This window comes from Tripterygium wilfordii, chromosome 1, assembly GCF_013401445.1.
Source record: "Tripterygium wilfordii isolate XIE 37 chromosome 1, ASM1340144v1, whole genome shotgun sequence".
Classification (NCBI taxonomy): domain Eukaryota; kingdom Viridiplantae; phylum Streptophyta; class Magnoliopsida; order Celastrales; family Celastraceae; genus Tripterygium; species Tripterygium wilfordii.
Genome location: NC_052232.1, coordinates 1,612,679 through 1,633,065, shown reverse-complemented (window position 1 = coordinate 1,633,065; position 20,387 = coordinate 1,612,679). Strand labels below are relative to the sequence as shown.

The 20,387-nt window shown below is 37.4% G+C and overlaps 4 protein-coding genes and 1 long non-coding RNA gene across 6 annotated transcripts; 2 read left to right on the top strand and 3 right to left on the bottom strand.

Annotated features, from left to right (window-relative positions):
- Positions 1 to 434: 434 nt before the first annotated feature.
- LOC119988443 lies at positions 435 to 2,856 on the bottom strand. The gene is made up of 6 exons (XM_038833514.1): positions 2,563 to 2,856; positions 2,249 to 2,404; positions 1,566 to 1,649; positions 1,342 to 1,467; positions 1,059 to 1,154; positions 435 to 786 (listed from the first exon to the last, which is right to left on the bottom strand). Exons 1-6 carry the CDS (start codon positions 2,663 to 2,665, stop codon positions 710 to 712), a joined length of 642 nt encoding a protein of 213 aa, XP_038689442.1. The 5' UTR covers positions 2,666 to 2,856; the 3' UTR covers positions 435 to 709.
- A 3,058-nt stretch (positions 2,857 to 5,914) lies between these two features.
- Positions 5,915 to 10,391, bottom strand: LOC119996951. The gene is made up of 4 exons (XR_005467936.1): positions 10,305 to 10,391; positions 7,912 to 8,020; positions 6,934 to 7,063; positions 5,915 to 6,382 (listed from the first exon to the last, which is right to left on the bottom strand). It is a non-coding gene; the product is annotated as an uncharacterized LOC119996951 (long non-coding RNA).
- LOC119996945 (protein IQ-DOMAIN 14-like) lies at positions 7,230 to 9,396 on the top strand. The gene is made up of 4 exons (XM_038843725.1): positions 7,230 to 7,766; positions 7,849 to 8,088; positions 8,240 to 8,917; positions 9,122 to 9,396. The coding sequence occupies exons 1-4, from the start codon at positions 7,317 to 7,319 to the stop codon at positions 9,140 to 9,142; spliced, it is 1,389 nt and encodes a 462-aa protein (XP_038699653.1). The 5' UTR covers positions 7,230 to 7,316; the 3' UTR covers positions 9,143 to 9,396.
- A 240-nt stretch (positions 10,392 to 10,631) lies between the features above and the next one.
- Positions 10,632 to 13,164, top strand: LOC120000315 (40S ribosomal protein S3a-2). The gene is made up of 6 exons (XM_038848343.1): positions 10,632 to 10,791; positions 10,877 to 10,982; positions 11,706 to 11,846; positions 11,944 to 12,129; positions 12,403 to 12,603; positions 12,840 to 13,164. The coding sequence occupies exons 1-6, from the start codon at positions 10,733 to 10,735 to the stop codon at positions 12,930 to 12,932; spliced, it is 786 nt and encodes a 261-aa protein (XP_038704271.1). The 5' UTR covers positions 10,632 to 10,732; the 3' UTR covers positions 12,933 to 13,164.
- A 261-nt stretch (positions 13,165 to 13,425) lies between these two features.
- On the bottom strand, positions 13,426 to 18,609 carry LOC120000300 (protein tesmin/TSO1-like CXC 3). Of its 2 annotated transcripts, none has more exons than XM_038848326.1 (10): positions 18,189 to 18,609; positions 17,179 to 17,339; positions 16,350 to 17,106; positions 15,302 to 15,777; positions 15,141 to 15,215; positions 14,665 to 14,845; positions 14,481 to 14,576; positions 14,335 to 14,401; positions 14,028 to 14,181; positions 13,426 to 13,948 (listed from the first exon to the last, which is right to left on the bottom strand). In XM_038848326.1, the coding sequence occupies exons 1-10, from the start codon at positions 18,237 to 18,239 to the stop codon at positions 13,594 to 13,596; spliced, it is 2,373 nt and encodes a 790-aa protein (XP_038704254.1). In that variant the 5' UTR covers positions 18,240 to 18,609; the 3' UTR covers positions 13,426 to 13,593. The 2 variants fall into 2 exon arrangements, with proteins under 2 accessions (XP_038704254.1, XP_038704263.1); XM_038848335.1 differs by having other exon boundaries at positions 18,254 to 18,609.
- Positions 18,610 to 20,387: the final 1,778 nt, after the last annotated feature.

The following is a 20,387-nucleotide window of genomic DNA, read 5'->3' as shown; positions in this document are numbered from 1 at the left end:
TAAGTGAAAGACTAGGATGGAACATAATCAAATAATCATACATATGAGATGACCTTAAGAATTGGATGTAGTTTCCAAACACATCAATCTTCTCTGCACCAAACAGGCAGCATACGGCTATACGCTGGCATGCTGCTGTTACGCTAGCACGCCATAAGCTTTGAATCATTAGGTGTAGACAACACATATGAGTGTTAATTCCCCAGATTGGAATATAATTGCCATATGGATTGGCTATCAATCTGTTGGGCTCCAAGTTCAGTGTGCCCACTCTGTATCAGTTGAGCTAAGCATGTTCTTTGGCTCACCAGCACTGACAAACTATTCAACCCCAACACAAACCATCTCCTTGGTTCGTTAGTATAATCCACAAATGGATAGGTTTTCGTGTCAAATGGTGTGCTTGTATGTGTTGGGTATTAAACATTCCTGACTTGCATAAATCATAATTCATCCAATAATGAAAATTATAGAGTATAATCGTCGATAAATATATATGGATCGTTTCATCTAAACAAAAGAATCTATCACTCTATTCACCCTAAAGAATCTACCATTCTATTCACCCTAAGCCATGAGATATATCATGACTCCCTATGAACTGAAAAACTATGAACTAACCGCAACAACTGAAGCAGAAATGAATCACATACTGATACTACACAAGCTGCATAAGGCAAACAAAATTTTAAACATCTACCGTATTGCTCTAGTTCCACTGAAGGAGAGCGAGAGTCACCATCAGGATCATCCACCAATAGAACTTTCCTCGCAGATTTGAGCTAACTGAAAAGGAGGGAGAGGAAAGAAAAAGATTACAATAAAGTTGAACATAGGAGCTTGCGTCTCTAAAAGATAGACAAAACTCAATTACATGCATATAATTCCAGAAGTTCAAATTTTGTCTAATTGGTCGAGGCAGAACAAACAAAATGTTCATTCATACGTTGATTGGGTTAGGTTTCAATTTCATCTAAGGCATTTAAGTAACCATACATTATATTCTATCTCAATACTGAGGAAAGCCCCATGTCGGTTTCAACTGCAAAACCTTTTACCTTCGTTTGAACCATTGTCAGATGACACAGACGATGGAGTAGTAGACTTATTTGAAATTGCAATCCCAAGATTTTGACAGTCCAGTCCGATTGAACCTTCAAGTCAAATGTCAAAATGGGTAAAATCCACTGTAAAATGATATGCAGAAACAGGCACACACACAGAAACATCGACATGAGACATACAAGAACGCGAAATCAATATTAGTCGAAGAAAATATAGATATTATGTGCAACTGCATCGTCTTTTTAGATTTTAAGAAATTATAGCATGTACTCTTACAGTCTCTGAGGCATGGGAAGGTAGAGATATTGAGAAGATTGTAATAACCCACGCCACATTCACAACTATACGTGAAAGTTGAAGTCTTGTTGCAAGAACCACCTCCACAGTCCATCCAATGACAAGCTAGAACACGACAATGTTGAACACATTAACAAACTCTATTTGCAATAAAGCACAAATGCAGCATGAAACTGAAATAGAAATAGAAGAAAATTGTTTACGCTCAAAAATGGACCCATTGGTGTTGCTTGATTTGTCTACAACAGGGGAGGGTGGTGCTGCTGCACAGCCATAATCCATGGTGCCTAAAAGATCACCCAGTTAATCAGCTAGCATTACCAAAAAAACACAAAACTAATGAGTAATTGTTAAGTCAATTACGTAAATGACATTGTCGATATCACACCTTTAAGTCTAGTAAAAGATAAATCATTAATTAAATCCTAATCTTCCTCTTAGGCACAATACCAACATCAATATATTTGTTTTATGTAAGGCTATGACGAAACACATCACCAACTCAGATTTAAAAAACAATTATTAATTGATCTGTTAGGTGATAAGGTAATCAATTTGTATATATGTATTGACCTCATTTTACTTCTAATACACCTGTTGTTTACTTGTTTTCTCTCCTTTCCTTCAAATTTGGAAATGCTTTCCTTTTGAAGAACCACCAATTGAAAGCCACACAAACCATCTCTAAAAGTCACCAAACCCACAAACATAACGCTTTAATGATGCTTACAGATCCAACAAAAACGACGTATGAAGTTCTAGTTTCATATGCTCAAAGGAAATAAAGGAGCCCTTGATAGTCAATTTGATGCAGAAAGTTCAGATTGTTTAAAGGAACACAGAGGATTCAAGTTGTATGGATCATTGAGAAAATAGAAAAACTCACAGTTGGGAACTATGCAAGGGAGAAACTTGAGATGATCATCCTCATCAAAACGGGTCTGCTTCCATCCAAGATCACATTCACATTCATAAAAGAAAGTGCTGTTATGAGAAGCCTTGCAAGTCCCCTTTCCACATTCCACGCGTTTGCACACATCATCTGGAAAACACAAATACAAATCCTCACAATCTAATCATGTAAACAAAAAATCAGGAGCGACCCAGTTGCCAAAAAGTCAGTAATCGCAAAACCCATCAAGAAAAACTGGAAATCAATAAATTTAGCAGGTGTAATTTGAAGAATTGAAGAGGACAAACCAAAGATTGGGGCGACAAGAGGAGACAAAAGGTCACTTCGTACTGCAATAGGTAGCAGGACAAGAGAGATTGCAAGAAAGACAGTAGAAGTTGTAGAAGCCATGTTTGGACTCTATTGAGTATTGTATGAAGCCGCGTAAAGAAAGAGATATAGGTACCAGAGGTGAACTAGTATTTGAAATGACATTTTGAAAAGAGAGAAGCTTCCATGGCTGGAAGGCTAAACGTGGCTGACCCGCAATGGGAATATGGGACGTCAAAACATCCATAAATGCACTGGGCCGGTGAAAGTTCGGGAGTCGATCCCATCCAATGCAGTAAGTCCGATATTTATGTCATAACTAGTGTATTTTTTTAACAAAAAGAATCCACTCCTCTTAGATTTTTATTGGTCGCTGGGTTAGTCGTGTCGAGATTTAACACAAATCATTTTTTTTTAACGAGAAAGCGGGATTCGAAACTCTAATCATCAATGTGATACACACCAATCTTATCACTTTAACTAGTGGCTTGGGTGTTCAGCACAAATTACTTGCTAATTTAGAATTGAACTTTTGACATCGAACGAGATTTTTTACACCCTAAATCTGAAGAGAACCCGTTAAACTAATGTCAAGTGATTATAACTTTGCATTGTCTACTCAACCCAAATCAAAGACATGTCTGTCAAGGCCATTTGAATGTTTGATGATGGTCGAGATTGCTTATGATGTAAATTTCAGCTCGGTAATTCAAATCCAACTTGTCATATTGAGCTAGAAAAATAAATTTGATCCAAATCATATAAACAATGTACACTTAGCCAATGTTATGTGTGTGGTTATCTATCAAAATCATGCCGAAAACTGAAGTCAGTGCGTGTAGAGTTGAGCTTTGACATCAAGTTATCCATATATGGATTGATATGCATATGTAATGTCGCTAACATCAGACTTTTCCTTCGTCTATCAAGTATCAATCACTTGGTTATAGTTTAGTTGGTTATCTCTTTAAATTTATTGTGTACGGTGTCCAAAGTTAAGAGTTCGAACTAACCAACCAACTGAGATACTTATTTGTGGAATCCTAGTTCGTGAGTTTGTCTCATTTTCGGGACTCTATTCGCATGGGCTTCAACCCAGTATTACCTATCATCAGAGTAGTGCATGCTATTCTGACGGTTCGAAGTTTACGCCCACTCGAATATCCGAATGACAAGCTGAACTGAGTGGTTTTTCGGTTATCAAAAAAAGAAGTCAGAACTGTATATCAAATCATGTGATGATGGAACCAATGGATTGATATGCATATGTAATGTCGCTAATAGTAGACTTTTCCTTCGTCTGTTAGGAGTCTATCAAGTATCAACTACTAGACTATAGTTTAGTTGGTTATCTCTCTAAATTTATAATGTACGGTGCCCAAAGTTAAGAGTTCGAACTAACCAACCAATTAAGATATTTATTTGTGGAATCCTAGTTCGTGAGCTTGTCTCATTTTCGAGCCTCTATTCGCAAAGGCTTCAACGCAATATTACCTGTCACCAGCGTGATGTAGACTATTCTAACAATTCGAAGTTTACGTCCACGCAGATATCAAATGACAAACTGAACTGAGTGGTTGTTCGGTTACCGAAAAAGAAGTTAGGACTGTATCATCAAATCATGTGATGATGGAACCAATAAAGAGGTTGTTTTGTAGGTACAGAACTCATCTAACACGTGTAGCTTTTTGAACTTTTCAGCCATAAGGTGTGTGTACAGAGCTTAGTTAGGCGTTGTATTCCTCATAAATGGCTTTCACCTAACCCTACGAGACAAAATGGTATCAGGTCAATAGCAATAGTTGCTAGCATTTACTTATTTGGTTTACACTAAACAACCAAGCTAATTTTGGTCACGGTCTTGCAATTATACAACTCCATTAATCCTTTTAACAAAAAGTCAGAAAATATTAATGCACAACTACCAAAGTGGTGCCTTAATACAAATGGATCTCAAATCAAAAGAAAGAAGAGAAAAAGAGAGCAGTAAAGTCAGGTACAAACTCCCCATGAAAGAATACTATAGCCCAAATTCTCTTGTGGTGTTGGCCCAAAATTTTTCAATAACCTACTGGTCCAAATCAAAATCCAAAAAAAAAGAAAAGATTGGGCCTCTTTTAGGACTCCATTTGAATTGTCCATGATAAGGCCCAAAATAACTTTGCCCCCTATTGGACTTGATTTTTTTTTTCACAACCAGGCCCAGAATTAAATCTCTGCACGGGTTCAAGTCGACAGACCACAGTGCATGAAATCTCTCTCAATTACAATTTATTCAAAAAAACATGACATGAAATGACTCAGTTAATCTAGTGATTGATTTGTAACGTTTGAAACGTAAGAGATTGAGTTGTAACAAGAGCTACCTATCAGTGACTAAAAATAACATTTACCCGGTGGAATGACCCAAGTATTGACAGAGTACCAGAGATAACTGAGTGAGTTTCCATATGAAAGAACTCAAATTCAAATTCCTACTCTTTCATGTTACCCTAATGCAACTGGACCATTTTCACTAATCCTCCATGTGAAACTTGCTATAAAGGACGTAATCAGGATTCTCAATATCCATATGCACATGACCTAAAGAAGAAAATGTTAATAACTTCAATCACACCATATATTCTTCTCCACCAAATCTCTACCATGCATGCATGTATGTCTCCACCCCTTCTTGTGATGAACTATACTTTCTTTGAATATTAAATCAATAATCTAATGATAAATCAATGAATACACAACCCATACAAATATAGAATGTCTTTGACTGTTCTTCACATGATTGACACACTCAACTCAAACAAAACTTATATATATATATATATAGATAGATAGATATATCTGCATGCTGGCCATCTTCACAATAATTCATCAAATTGAATGATTCAAATCACATTGTCACCGTCCATCAGACTTATACCCTATTCAAGTATAGGTTTTACAAAGAAGGGACAAGCGTGTGTCTCGCCGAAACAGAGAAAACAGGTCAGTCAATGAGGGAGCATATAAACACACCATGTGAAATGCCAACTATATATACATTAATCTTCAACAAAAAAATATTCACTCATGCTGATGAATAGTTAGATGGGTCTAAACTCCAGATCCCATTAATTGGATTTTCAATGCTCATCTACAGGCTACTCTCAATTGTAGTTCCAGACATTTCCTTATTGATTATCAAACTAAAAGGGTAATACACAGATCCTCTCGTGTTAGATCTGGTTAAATGGCTACCTTCTCAAGATTAAAAACAAAAGATGTGTTTAATACATGAAGAAGAAGGAAGCCAATGCAACCAGACTCACCCACGAGACTTGAACTCATGACTTCTCACTTGCACTAAGAGTTATCGCGGTCAAATTTACCATCTCAGCCAACAACGCGTTGTTCCCTCCATCACGTTATCCTGACTAAAAGTTCAGCGTACCTAATTTTCTCTTCAAATTTAACTAGTAGTTGCCTACAAAATGCATGCAGTAATAAAATATATGTATTTCGATTTGCGTTAGTGAAAAACACAGTTTCCTGGAAATCATTCACAACACTGTCGAAATGTGCTACAATCCAAAAAGAGAAATCTACATCAAATTTAACACCTTTCATACATGAACAGTACCACAGATGGTCCTTGAAAATGAGCATCATATAGCTAAGTAAAACCAACAATTGAGAGCCTTAATTAATAAGCCCCCACAATCACTGTTCACATACTCTCTTCCTCATAAGCAGTACTGTCTCCAGCACAGTCAATTCCAAACCAACTGGGTCCCATTCCCAAAGAAAGATAGAAAATACCTTAACATGAAAAAGAGGATGAGAATATGAGATTACTTCTCTTGGGAGTCTTGGTTTCCCAAAAAAAAAAAAAGCAGGACTTGATTGACTCAATTTGCTGGAACAAGATGAGCATCAGCATGTGCAGACCCCGAAGAACCCTTTATTCTTACCTAATTTTTGTGGACCCCACTGCCTCCCAGGTCATCTAAATGCCAAAAAAAAAGTGGAGTGGTGGACAAATCTCTCCCACCCTGAAAATGATTATTTTACACGGACTCTGCATGATCTTCACCCATTTTCACATGGTCTATGAACTTCCCTATCCCACATCAACCAATAATACAACATTCCTATATAAAATGAAAAGAAACCCCTGCAATTACCCTTTTGCCCTTAGTGGTTAAGTTGAAGTAAAGATTGTTAATTGAGGATTTGATCTGTTTACGCAGATTAGTGAATGTATCCATGTGTACAGTCAGCACACAGATCATATTATCCACAATGATTAACTATCTGATCCAAATCAAAGCAGCTTAGTAGTTAGTACTCTAAACGAAATGGATACTTACCTACAAGGACAAAATTGATTGCTGAATAATCCAAGTGAAGCAAGGAATCTTAGCCAATAATCTTCTAAGAGGATGGCAAATGGCTTATGTGGGGAGCTTCCTCTATGCTTCTTGCCTCATGCAGCCTTACCTAATAAACATAACATTGAAGTCATTAATATCTGAAAATGATTGTTATGTAACCAAGAAGGAATAGAAGGTACACTAGGATTAGGCTGTCAAAAAAGAAAGTGAAAATAATGTTTGTATCAGTAAGGAGGATCACTATGATGTTGAAAACTACATATCAATAGACAGCGTGATCTACACATCATTTGCAGCTTTTTATATGATGATGATTCTTTAGAACAATGGCATTGGTAGCTTAGAAAGATTTGAAAGAAATGGGCAAAACAGGCAGATGGCTAAGAAATTTCTTGACAGGGAAAAAAGAGAAAGAGAAGGACAAGGAAAACTCTACAGCTCAAGTTTCTTCTAATGATACAGAGATTCTGGCAACTCCACCATCGGTTCTACCGAATACTCCAAAAGAGAAACGGAGATGGAGTTTCCGGAGATCATCAGCCACTGCAGCACCTTCCAAGGATTTGAATTCTTTGGACCAAAATGGCGAAAGAACACCAGTGGTGCAGGAGAATTTGGACTCTGAGGATGAGCAGAAGAAGCATGCAATGGCTGTTGCAGCAGCTACAGCTGCAGCTGTTGACGCAGCAGTGACAGCTGCACAAGCTGCGGCTGCTGTAATCAGGCTAACTGCTGGTGCTGCTGAAAGAGCCAGCACAGTTGAAGAAGCTGCTGCAACTAAAATCCAATCTGTCTTTCGTGCCTATTTGGTATGCAATTCTCTTGCCACTGTCTCTTCGTCTTTCCAATTAAAAATAATGATCTGAACTGTTCCATTGGTGTTATTAACAGGCAAGGAAGGCGTTACATGCATTGAAAGGATTAGTGAAGCTGCAGGCATTGGTGAGGGGTCACCTGGTGAGGAAACAGGCCACTGCAACCCTTAGGTGCATGCAGGCATTGGTGAATGTACAAGCTAAAGTTCGGGCTCAAAGGCTCCGGATGGCAGAAGAAGCAAATCCGTCTGTTAATCAGAAGCAAACAATTCATAGAAAATCAAAACAGGAAAATCAATTCAGGCACACCTATCATGTAAGTTTTGTTTCTTGGCCATTCATGTACATAACATTTAATATCTTCATATGTAACCAATGTGAAATCCAATCATATGTCAACCTCAACAGATCCAGAGTCACAAATTTTGAATCTACTATATGTAATCTTGTTTTTTTTGCAAATATAGGACATTGACGTAGGCATGGAAGAGAACATCAAAATTATGGAAATGGATCATGGAGAGTCAGAAGGAAGCACAAAGAGCAGAAATAGCTATTCAAACCACCAACAAACAGAACAAGCAGAGCACAGATTTTCTACATATTATGCTTCAAATCATATATATCCCAAGCAAGACAATTGCCAGGTCTCTCCAGCTCTGACTGACATAAGCCCGAGAGCCAGCAGTGGCCATTTTGAGGACCATTCCTTCAGCACAGCACAAAGTAGCCCCCAATACTATTCTGCTGTCTCAAAACCTGATCCATCAAGAATTCCTTTTACTTTCCCTCAACCAGATTATATAGAACCTATGTCCTCCGAATATCCATTCTTCCCAAATTATATGACTAACACTGAATCTTCACGAGCCAAAGTTCGTTCACAAAGTGCACCAAAGCAAAGGACAGAATTATATGAGAGGCAACCAAGCCGGCAGAGGGCATCAATGGAAGGAAGGAATATCCCCCGAGCAATGCGTATGCAAAGATCATCTTCACATGTCGGTGCCCCTGCTCATAATTATCAGTATCCATGGAACATTAAGCTTGACAGATCATCAGTTTCTCTTAAAGATAGTGAGTGTGGATCTACTAGTACGGTTCTCACAAACACAAACTACTGCAGATCTCTTGTAACATATGAAGTGAGTATGAATCAACCTTAAATTGTATGTTTAAGGAATTATAATTACATAGGCAAACGTTGGCAGGTTATAAGTTGATTTGTTGATTTGTTTCCAACTTAGTTGTCACAAGTTCAAACCAAGCGAAGCAGGGGTAAGCGTAAGGCTGGCTGACGGGTACGGGTTAATACTACTCAACATCTAATTACTCTATGTTTACTGCAGGCTCTTGGAAATAGGTACTAGCAGAGCATGCATTCCCACCGTTTGAAAAAGTTATTCTGCAAAAAGTGCAGATTGCTATAATGAAAATAATTCAGGCTTCGACAAGGAGCTATCGAAGAAAATTGAGATGTTTCTTGTAGAATGTGCCATAAAATTTTGGCAAACCTATGTTTCCATTATTGTTTGCGGAGAGCAATGTAGAGAAACTCCACCTGTGTAGAGTCTTCTTTTGTTTTTTGCTTTTCATGTTTTCACAAGCTTTGGCCAAATCTGTTCCTAGGTAGAGCACAATGCCACAATGGAACTGAACTGGTGGCGTACAGGAAAAAAGGCCAGAACACTGAGTAACTGATGTATTATTGTCTATACAAGTCTATTAAGTGTGAATGTTTCATGAATACGACCTTTTTAGCTGCAGATGCCTGATTAGAATTTAAACCTCCTCCATGGCAATGCAAGGGGTTCCAGGTGTGACGCACGACCAACACTATATTGGTTTATGACTAGTGTCTATTGGCTTAAAGAGAATGCTTCTAATCAAAGATCAAACTGAAGCACTATAGAACCCTTGTTCTGTAAAACAACTGTTAAGTCTTTCTATTTCAAGTTAGGCCTATGTTGTTAAGTCTTTCTGTTTCATCTTAATCTTGATGACTGGTTTACTTGAAGCAGTCCCCAAAGTCTCAAGGTCACAGGCACGCTACTCCAAACACACTTCAAAGATTCAATATAGACAGCTAATAGGATACAAAATTGGTTGTCAACAATGCACTTCATTAGTTCATTAAAACCCGATCACAGTTTTCTGCTCTTTGAAATTCCCTAATCACTAACAACAAGAAACATTGTAATTTGTAAAGAAAGTCCCTTTAGTATTTTCTTTAAAGGAATTCAATAGATGCATAAGAGAAATTCATACCAACAAGGAAAGTATGACCTAACAAAATTTAGACTGTTTTTCCCCAAAAATTACTAACCATTTGCGGAGCATGAGATTGAAAGGAAATCGCGTCTTACTTTGAGCGAATCAAGAATAGTTAGTGTAATATTCACACATTCACATGTCCATTCCGAGTACGAACAGAACAGCCATAAATTGATTCGCGTCTCTCTCTCTCTCATCGCAAGAAAGTATGTATTCAGGTTTAATTATCTTATTCAGAAAGAAATTTCGGTTGCTTACATGGCCGGAGACGGTGGTTGTTGCTGCCCTAATCTCGCTATCGTCGGTAGATTTGTGGCAAGGGACGCAGTCTGTGAGAAAAGCGCGGCGGGAATCCTTAAATAATGTTTTAAAATTTCGCAAAGGGAAATAAATAATCGATCAAATTGTAATTTCGTGCCTTTTATGTCCTTAAAAGTAATTTCAAGCATGTGGCCTATCATAGTGTTAAATACCAATTACGGGCCTTGCATCCTGGCCCAATAAGAAGGGCCGGGGCGGCCCAAATTACATATATTCTAAAGTCACCATCTCGGCCCATACATTTTTTAATTAAAATAAAATGCTCCACACGCGTCGTAGTGCCTAGGGTTTCACTTCATTGACCCTTTTTCGCAGTCCCAGAGTAAACACTCACCTTCTCTCTAGAGTTCTAAAGCTCTTATTCAATGGCGGTCGGGAAGAACAAGAGGATTTCAAAGGGAAAGAAAGGAGGCAAGAAGAAGGCGTGAGTATAAGCAAGATTTTTTATTTCAATTTTATTTTCTCCTCCTTTGATTGGTTTAGATAGATCGGTATGATATGTGAAACAGGGCCGACCCGTTCGCCAAGAAGGACTGGTACGATATCAAGAGTCCTTCTGTCTTCACCACCCGAAATGTTGGGAAGACTCTTGTTACCCGTACCCAGGGTACTAAGGTAAGTCTAATGTTCTGTACATTTTGATGTTTTTCGATGTTGATGTATCATGTATATGCTTGGTATAAATGTGTGGTATATGTGTTTGGCTGTTAAATTAATCTTTGAAAGAAATATTTGTTGTTTGGCTGCTAATGCTAGAATAGTTAAATCTCAGCTTGTGAAATTACTTATTCTATTTGTTAAAGTGATTTTCTTTTGAATTCAGTCCATTTGACTTTAGGTCAATCTTATGAATTATTTATTTTGTTATCCTTATCATTTTTTTTTAAAATTTTTTTTGCCTTGATTTTTACAGTCAAGGTGTTCTGATGCTTGATGAAACCATAAATTTTCTGTTACTGAGTTAATGGCTACATACTTTTGCAACTCCGTCATATTGGAGATACTATAGTAGTTGTAGAGACATGCATCTCGTTTTATCGAGGCTGCTTTGGAATGCCTTGATTTGTCTTTGTTTTGGATTTTCTTTTTGTTTAGCTTTCTCTGTTTTATCGTTGTTGGATTTTGTACATTTTATTGTTAGCTTCTCTTTTGTTTCAGAGGTGAAAGATAGATTTTCTAGTTCAGATTTGATTTCATCTACATTTCCTTAGTGTTTCAAGCTTTTACCTTTTGATTATGTGTCTTGTACTTTTGATGCTTTTTAAGAGTGGTCAACATTATTATCATAGGTGTGTATGCATGACTCATTATTGCAATTCCTATTTATGTGTCGAACAGATCGCCTCAGAAGGTCTCAAGCATCGCGTGTTTGAAATATCACTAGCTGACCTTCAGGGTGGTGATGAAGACCATGCTTACAGAAAGATCAGACTAAGAGCCGAAGATGTTCAAGGGAGGAATGTTCTGACTAACTTCTGGGTATGATGCGAGAGTTCTGATTTTGATCCTTTTCGTTCGTATCCTGTTTGAATTGACAATTTAAAAGATCTTTTTTCTGTGCTATTTAATCATCCAGGGGATGGACTTCACCACTGATAAGTTGAGGTCCTTGGTTCGAAAATGGCAAACTTTGATTGAAGCCCATGTGGATGTGAAGACCACTGACAGCTACACTCTGAGGATGTTCTGCATTGGTTTCACCAAGAGGCGCCCAAATCAGGTCAAGAGGACATGCTATGCACAGTCCAGTCAGATCAGACAGGTATTATTCATAAAATAGTTACATATCGGAACACTCTTTTACAGTCAAAGCTTTACTCTCTGCAAAATTTGTTCCGAGAAGCTACATATTTACTTTATAACTAAATAGAAACTTAGATACATGAACAAAGACTTATATATTTCAATTGATTCATTTATTGCTTAGAAATTTGTTGTAGTTATGGAACTTCTGTTCATGGTGTATATTGACTTTCAAATGTTGGATTTTGTATAATTGCTTTTACCATAAACAATTGTGCTTTTGTTTGCCCAGATTCGTCGTAAGATGAGGGAGATCATGACCACCCAAGCGACTTCTTGTGACCTGAAGGAATTGGTTCGCAAGTTCATCCCTGAGATGATTGGTAAAGAGATCGAGAAGGCAACTTCAAGTATCTACCCCCTGCAAAATGTTTTCATTCGCAAAGTGAAGATCTTGAAAGCTCCCAAGTTTGATCTTGGAAAGTTGATGGAGGCATGTCTTGTTCTCTTTCTCGTGATTTGTTTTTATCAAGTATGATAATGCTTTAGAACTCAGATCAACCTTACCGGAAAAATATGGCTGTTGGCTTAATGGGCAAATCATTGACTTGCTTTATTTAGGCTTTTGTTTCAACTCCTTCATTACTCTTCAGCTTCTTTACAGCTACAATGGCTATGTGCTCCACTACTCTATGTTAGTAATGTTTTCAACTTTCGTTTCCTTTATAGGTCCATGGTGATTACTCAGAAGATGTTGGTGTGAAGTTAGACAGGCCTACTGATGAAACAATAGCTGAACCTGTGGAAGTTGTTGGAGCTTGAATGAAATGTTTTTTCCTCTCCATCATAGTCATGACTTTTGAATTTGTTTATGTTTGGGTACTTAAATGTTTTTTGCTTGATGAGCACGTGATTAAGCTGAGATTTAAGTTTTGTGATATTTGATATCAGGAACGTGTTTACTTTATGTTCTTTAAATCTAGAGGGAACCTTATTCTTCTCTTGAATATTTGTTGGTGGTGGTTATATACTTGTATCTTGATCTTGCATTCAATCTTGACTCTTTAATGTTTTCTTGGAACATAAAGTAGATACTGATTCTTTAGCAGCACGAAATAACAGTATGCAGCATTCTTTAGCTTCCTACTGCCCTACAAAATTCCATGAAACCAAATTTTGCATAAAACTTATGCAGGGTTACCAGTAGGAATGAAGATGCCTAGTTTTATGAGAAGGATGCATGAAGTCACAGGTTCAATGATTCTTGTCTTCCAGGTCTAAATAAAATTGCTGAAGTTAAAAGAACAATCAGTAAACAACATTGGAGAAAACTGACATACATGTTACAAGAGGTGTTGAACATTGTGACAGCAAATTGCCAATTTATTATACAAGTACCGGAACAAACTCATGAACTATATTACACGACGCAAGAACGGAGGTTTGAATGAATGTCTGGGATTTATAGGGAAAAAACTGCATATCATTGCTGGGTAGTGAGAGAAGGAAATGAAGGTATTGATTGCAATATCAACTTCCGGCCACTCCTTAGGCCAGGCGAGGAGGATGAACCCATGTCACAGTAAGGAGGAGTGACTCTTTTCTTATTGGGAGAAGCAGTCTTGATGCCAGTGCTGGGGGAACAGTTGCCTCGCAGAATCTCGGGAATTTCATCTTCTTGAATGGTTTGGCAATGCTTTTCCACCTTCGGCTGATATCGAAGAATATTAGGTTTTCCATATCTTTTGGTACTAGCAACGAATTGAGAAGTCGATCCACCAACAATAATGGATGGTGGCAGTTTGTTCTTCGATGAAAATGGCAGCTGAAGCAATGGTCTGGCAAGTAAAATATTGTTAATGATATGGTCATAGCAGTGCCTCTGAGCACTAGCCAACAAATAGTTCAGATACTGACCTGCTAAGCTGTATCGGTGTGGTGGGAAGAGCAGAGGGATTCTGCTGTTCATCATTCTCAATCTCAGCAACCTGTAAAGTCTTATCCAGTCCTTTCTTTTCAGCTGCTTCAGTATCTTCTTCTTCTGGTTCAGTCTCTGCCCCGAGAGCAGAACCTAAAATCCAGAAGTGAAAAGTATGTCAGATAATTTGAATGATCATGGAGGTTAGCAGCTTATTATGACTTTGTGATGAGTTAGAAAATTTATGTAAAAGTACGTTTAACGCTTTCAGCTTTATGGGATTAAATAGTTCCATAGTTCACTCACCATCCTTTTGACCAAATGTATTCTTGCACCCTTCACATCTGCAATTAATGGAGCATCCAACCCCACCCTTCACAAGAGAATCACAATTCATGAATTAGTCCTTTATGTAATGTGAAAAACATACAGAATGGGCCAAGTGCGAAAACCTGGTAGCATTCGCAGTATTTCTTTAGACAATTTGATTTTTTGCAGTTGCATCCTCTTTTATGTCGTGCCGAAGCTGGTGTTTTGTTTGAGTCATCCTGCCAATGGAAATAAAACTAAGGTTAAAAAACAAGCTGAATTTACAGGGCAGTAAAGAAAGGGATATGCGAAAAGCGAGATCCCAACCCCTATTTCAGGAATATATTCTGAACTCCTAATAACTTTGGGAGCAAATGCAAGTGGATTGCGAGACTCAATCTGTTTGCGAGTTGCAAGTACAGTGTCCTCATGAATAGGTTTGTTGAAGCATTCTTGACATGAACATGGCTCTATACAGTAGACACCAGCAGCAAAGCATTCACAATAACTGTGCAAAAAGTACATTACATCAGATAGCACTTCATGGTGTTGAAAGAAATGAGGCATGAAAAGTGGAGCGAGCAATGGATGTAAAAAATATATTTCAATAATTAAATAGAAAATATATGAATAGATTCTAGAATTGCACAGTGAACATAAAATTCACAAATTAAGAAAACATTGCTATGTGTATCCTGACCACAAACATCAGAAATTATGCCCCATGACCAAACAAATAACATCAAACATATGAAATCTACAATTTCTGTTCTAATATCAACCATTAAAAGACAAGAACTTACAGTTTCAAACATTTTGATTTCTTACAGTTACAGCGCTTGCAAGCATCACTTTCTCCAGCCTGTTCTGTTCTACGCCTGGTGAAATACAAGTCAATATTAGAAGGTGCAAATGGAATATCACAAAATGAATAGATTGAAGAGAAATCATCATGTTAACAAGCCTTTTCTTTCTTGGGCTAATGTGATTGAACTCCTCACTAACTAAATATGAGGTTGCCACAGAAGCATCCTCTGTAAGCTGAGCAACATTTTCAGACGGAGCATCTCTTTCTGTCGACGCTGAAGTCAAAGGTTCATCAACAGGTTGTTGAATTGTTGTTGAATTGTTGTAGGCAGTGGATCCAGGCAAGCTTAGTTGTTGACTTCCAGAAGGCAAAATTTCATGCTTGGTGCTATTGTTTTCCTTTGAAGTTATTGCAAGCGCATTTAAGTGCAAACCAATTCCGGGTAGAATGCGCCACGAATCATTACCAGGTTTGGCAGACACCAGATGCCTATCTTTAGGGTTAATCATCTCATCAGACACTGATAATAAAGAACTTCTTTTTGAACTATCACCAAGCTTCTTCCAGTGAGCAGCTATTGTCTCAAAATCTAAGCAGCGCCTTCGCATGCCGCGGTGCAAACTAGGAACATTCTATACAAACATCACCAAAAAACCATGTCAGTGCTGTCATTCAAGGGAAAGTGTTTCTTTTGTACATAAGAGATTTCAATGCTAAAAGAAGGAAGCAATTTAAGTACAAGTAAGGAAAGCAAGTATTCCCTCTTCTTACTTTCTATTGATGTTACTTCTACTTTAGATCTAACTACCTCGTTCGTAATCTTATCTTTCCTAGTATTCCCACAAATCCAATGCCAAATAAAAATTTCTGCTAGGTTAGCTTAAGCAAAAACAAAAACAAAATTTTATGATAAACAAAAATTCAGTGCAAGATGCCATTCCCAACTACAATTTTACTCAAATATTCCCTATTTTGAACAATTTTTTGATTTTATCACTGTGAAAAACTGCAATCATTTTGATAGTAAAACAAAACTGCAATCATTTTGACAGTAAAACAATACTGCAATCATTTTTTGTTTTACCATGAAACAAAATACTGAATATTCAACGAGAAAACTGCAAAACTAGGCGTCCTAATGATTGTACAGGAGTTCACATGATGCAGCGGAGGTTAATAGTTGAAAGAAGTTGCATGTTCACACCTGATTGTAAGCTTTCACATCTGTATCACTAGTCATGCTTTGATCGAGATTTTCATTATCGTGACTGCCCTGGTTTATATCTTTCAAGTCAATTGTTTCTCCAATTAGAGAGGAAGGATCTTCTGCTTCTTGTTGTTCACTCAAACCAACTGGATCAACTAGTTGCATTTTATGTGCATTGTTAATGCCATCTTGTGAGTAGTGTGAAACAAGAGAAGTATGAAATATTGTTCCAGGGTCCATTGGACTTCCCATGAGCCCCTTGAAAGCATCAGTATCTCCGGGAGAATTGAAAATCAATAGGTCAGCAGCCTCAGAAATCAAACTCTCCCACTCACATCCTGTCCCTTCATTCCTTTGCTCAGTCTGGCACATATTTTCTACGCCTGCTTCACACTCTAAAGAACCCTTCTCAGAGGGTCCCTGAACATGTGGTACAAGCAATGCCGGGGACCCAGCCAACTCTGATGCAGAATCTGTCGCGGTACCACAACGAGGTGTTGGGTTAGAGTTAGGGCTACCACAGTCATATTTTAAGATCCTTGGCAGCTCAATAGAAAACCTTGAATTTTCACTGGACAGCTCGACAGAAGCTCCTCCAATGGAAACCACTGGCTTAAAATTTTTACGTAAATCATCTGAATTATCACACAGCCGATCTGCATCCACAACAACCTCACTTGTACAGATTTTCTTCCCATTATCAGATGAAAAATCAGGTTTGGGTAGATCTGGGGGCAAATCCGGGCAGTTATGCCTGGAAAAAAAAACCCGATTAACCTAAAGGTACAATTAAACAAATAGCAAAGCCAGAAAATTAGCTGTTTACCTTCTCAGGAATCTAGATTCTTTGTGTGAACTGACATGGGGTGAAGTGAAAACAGATGGTGGGGAAGCAAATGTAATTGAGTTGAATGACTGGGTAATGTGTATGGACTTGACTGGCTTGATAGGAGAAAGACTGTTGATATAATTAAAGACGGGGGAATCCTGCAGATATAGCAAAAGGGACCTTAGAGAAGCAGCCGGATTGATGCAAGGAAAGAAGATGTACACAAAAAATGAATTCGAAAAGAGTATACAAACAAACAGATTTCCTCGAGCACCAAACAATGTTATCATTAGCCAAAGAGAGTAACTTTCGAACAAAACCAGATACTGCTGAAGAAATTAAGGGTATATTTTCCCACAAACATTTACCAAATAGATTCATCTGGGGAAGTTAACGTCGACAACATCAAGGTTCATTATAGACACAGAGTTTGTCTGGAATTTTACGACACAAATCCAGACTCGTGGCAGTAATAAGGCAGGTAGTAACATGTGAATTTGCCTCAAATCTTGAGTCAATTATGTCAAAAGCTTCATGAACATAGGCTCAAAATTTGGTCCATGAGAATCAAAAATTAAAAGTACAACAAGTGCAGACAACGAAACTATGCTACCTGGTAGTTGAATCTCAAAGTCTGAATCCAAAAAAAAAGGGAACTATGAATAAATAAACAGATACAACGAATCAATAATTAGACTTCAAACCCACAAATTGAAGAATCAACAAATCAACGAAATGACCATTCAAACTGCAAAGACTAAGCAGGATGGAGATCTGAATTACGACGAGCCAGAAAACACGCGCACTCATTTTCATTCACACAATTCAACAAACAGAAACCGATCCTGACCAAAACAGCGTGAATGTCAACTCACACAAGACCCCAAATCAAGCTCATGCATCAAAGCAGAGCAGCCAAAAAGAAAATCATAATACAACCCAAATCAAGCAAAAAAGGAAACAAAAATGGGCCACCCAAATCATCAACTGAGAGAGTCCGAGTATACCTCAAATTTAGAGAGAGAATTGCCGATCTGGGTCTTCTCTGGTGTGTCCATCTTCAGAGAAGAACCTGGTCCGCATAGCTCATAAAGTCATACCCCAAAACCTTCTAGTTTTAGTACTTTATCACTTTTGTATCTTTCTGGGATTTTCCCTCTCCCTAGAATTTTTGGGTAGATAGTGAATGAAAGATTAGATTCAAGAAAGAAGCGGGAAGGATGGTCGACTGTGGAGTGCGTGATAAAAACCCCACGAAGCCCCACACTCACCCTCCACAGCTGTCCCTTTCCTCTGTTTCTATATATAAAAACTAGACAAATAGTCCTCTCTAACTAATCCAATCTATCGCGCTTTCACTTTAAAGAAAAAAGGGTAACAGTCGATCCTCTCTCTTTACTGTGAATGGATTCTCTGTTTCATCTTTCTTTCTCTCTTTTGTTCTTACAGTCATACGAAAATGAAAAAAAATCTCTCCGACTGGTTCAAGGTCCAAAGTTCGGAATACGTGCTTTTACGGTTTTAGCCCTATCATTGACTTGTTGGTCTCACAACATTCCTGACGAAAACTGTAATTTTCATATTATTTATTTATTTATTCTTTTCTGTGCAATTAATTTGATTTTCCATTATTAGCAAAATTTTCCAGGTTGGATTTTTGGTAAATCCGGGAATATAAATAATGAATTTATTTGTTGCCTAATTTTTATATTTATTGGGTAAAACAACAAAAGTATTTAACAAATTATAATTAATAAAATTATTAGATGGATTCAATTGTAGGGATTCCCAATCAGGCATTGTTATTGCCACCATCAATTATACAATAATTATAATATTATGATATTGAATTGCTCATTACAGACCTTAATATTCAGAAACTTTTGTAACTGAAGAATAATTTGAACGTTTTAAGATTTTATTTTATTTTTTGTTACTTTTAACATTTAATGGGTTAATGAAATAAAATTAAATTGTGTAAACTACATGGCCCAATTTGGTAGAGTTTATATTTAGGAGAAATAAATTAACTTATAAGCTGTCAAAAAATTAAGGTGTTTGGGGAAACTTTTTAAAATTGTGGGCTAACGTAATTGTATAAATAAGCTATATTTTGGAACTTTCAATTTTGAAACTTATGACGCCAGATAATGGCTAGTGCATTTAGATTATTTGTGGAATTCTTAAGTTAGCATAATCGTTATACAAAACCAGGGGCATCCCTGAGGTGGGGCGACATGAGTAGCGCGTCTAGGGCTCTCGAATCCTCAAAACTCTATATTTTTGAGAAAATATTAATGTTATAGTAGTCGAGTTTGCTCATGACCCAAAGACTTAAGTACACCCCTGCATGAAACGGAGCGTATTTATAGAGAGGATGAGTACATGACTTCCTCGTGAAAAGAACTAAAGGGCGCTATGTAACATTGTAGTGTATGACACTTGGCTTGCAGTATAATTGCATTTGCCTTTTATTTTCTGAGCACATGATTCCACTGCCTAAAATTACTTTAGTAACCTTCAATTTGCAATGACTAGATTTGAACAACGCATTCTGACGCAAGGGTAGTTTAGAGTTTAGACCATGTACAGTGTAGTATTGTAGTAAAAAATAAATCAGAAAACAAATAAAGGAAAGAAAAAATAAAGGTCGCATAGCTCAGAAATGCTATGAATCTCAACAACTGAGATCTCAGTTATTCTCGTTGTTGAGGTGTATGCATAGGGTTTAATGTGCATGTAGAGCGCATCACAAACACATTAAATCTTATGCATACACCTCAGTAACTGATTTCAATTATTGGAATCTTTATTTTTTTTACACATAGCTAGGAGCGTGCTGCATATAGTTTTGGCGGGCAAACGTTTTCAAAATGGTTAGGTCAATGTAGGTCCACCAAATGCATGATGTTGCCATTATGTCCATAACTAATCCTATGTCACCCCTCATTGGCAACGGCGGGGCCACGAGTTTATATATAAGTACATATAATATTCTTAAATCTCTAAATATGATAAATGTGTGAGATTAAAGTTGATTTTAAGGTTTATGAGTTAGAGTTTATTTAGTATTTTGGGTTTAGGTTTAGCATAAATCAGAGATTGTGAGTTCAAGTCTCACGAGAATTTTCATTATCGTAATTTGTGAGATAGACTCTTACTCAGTCCATCGTATGCGAATGCCATCATATGTTATCTTCTATTCT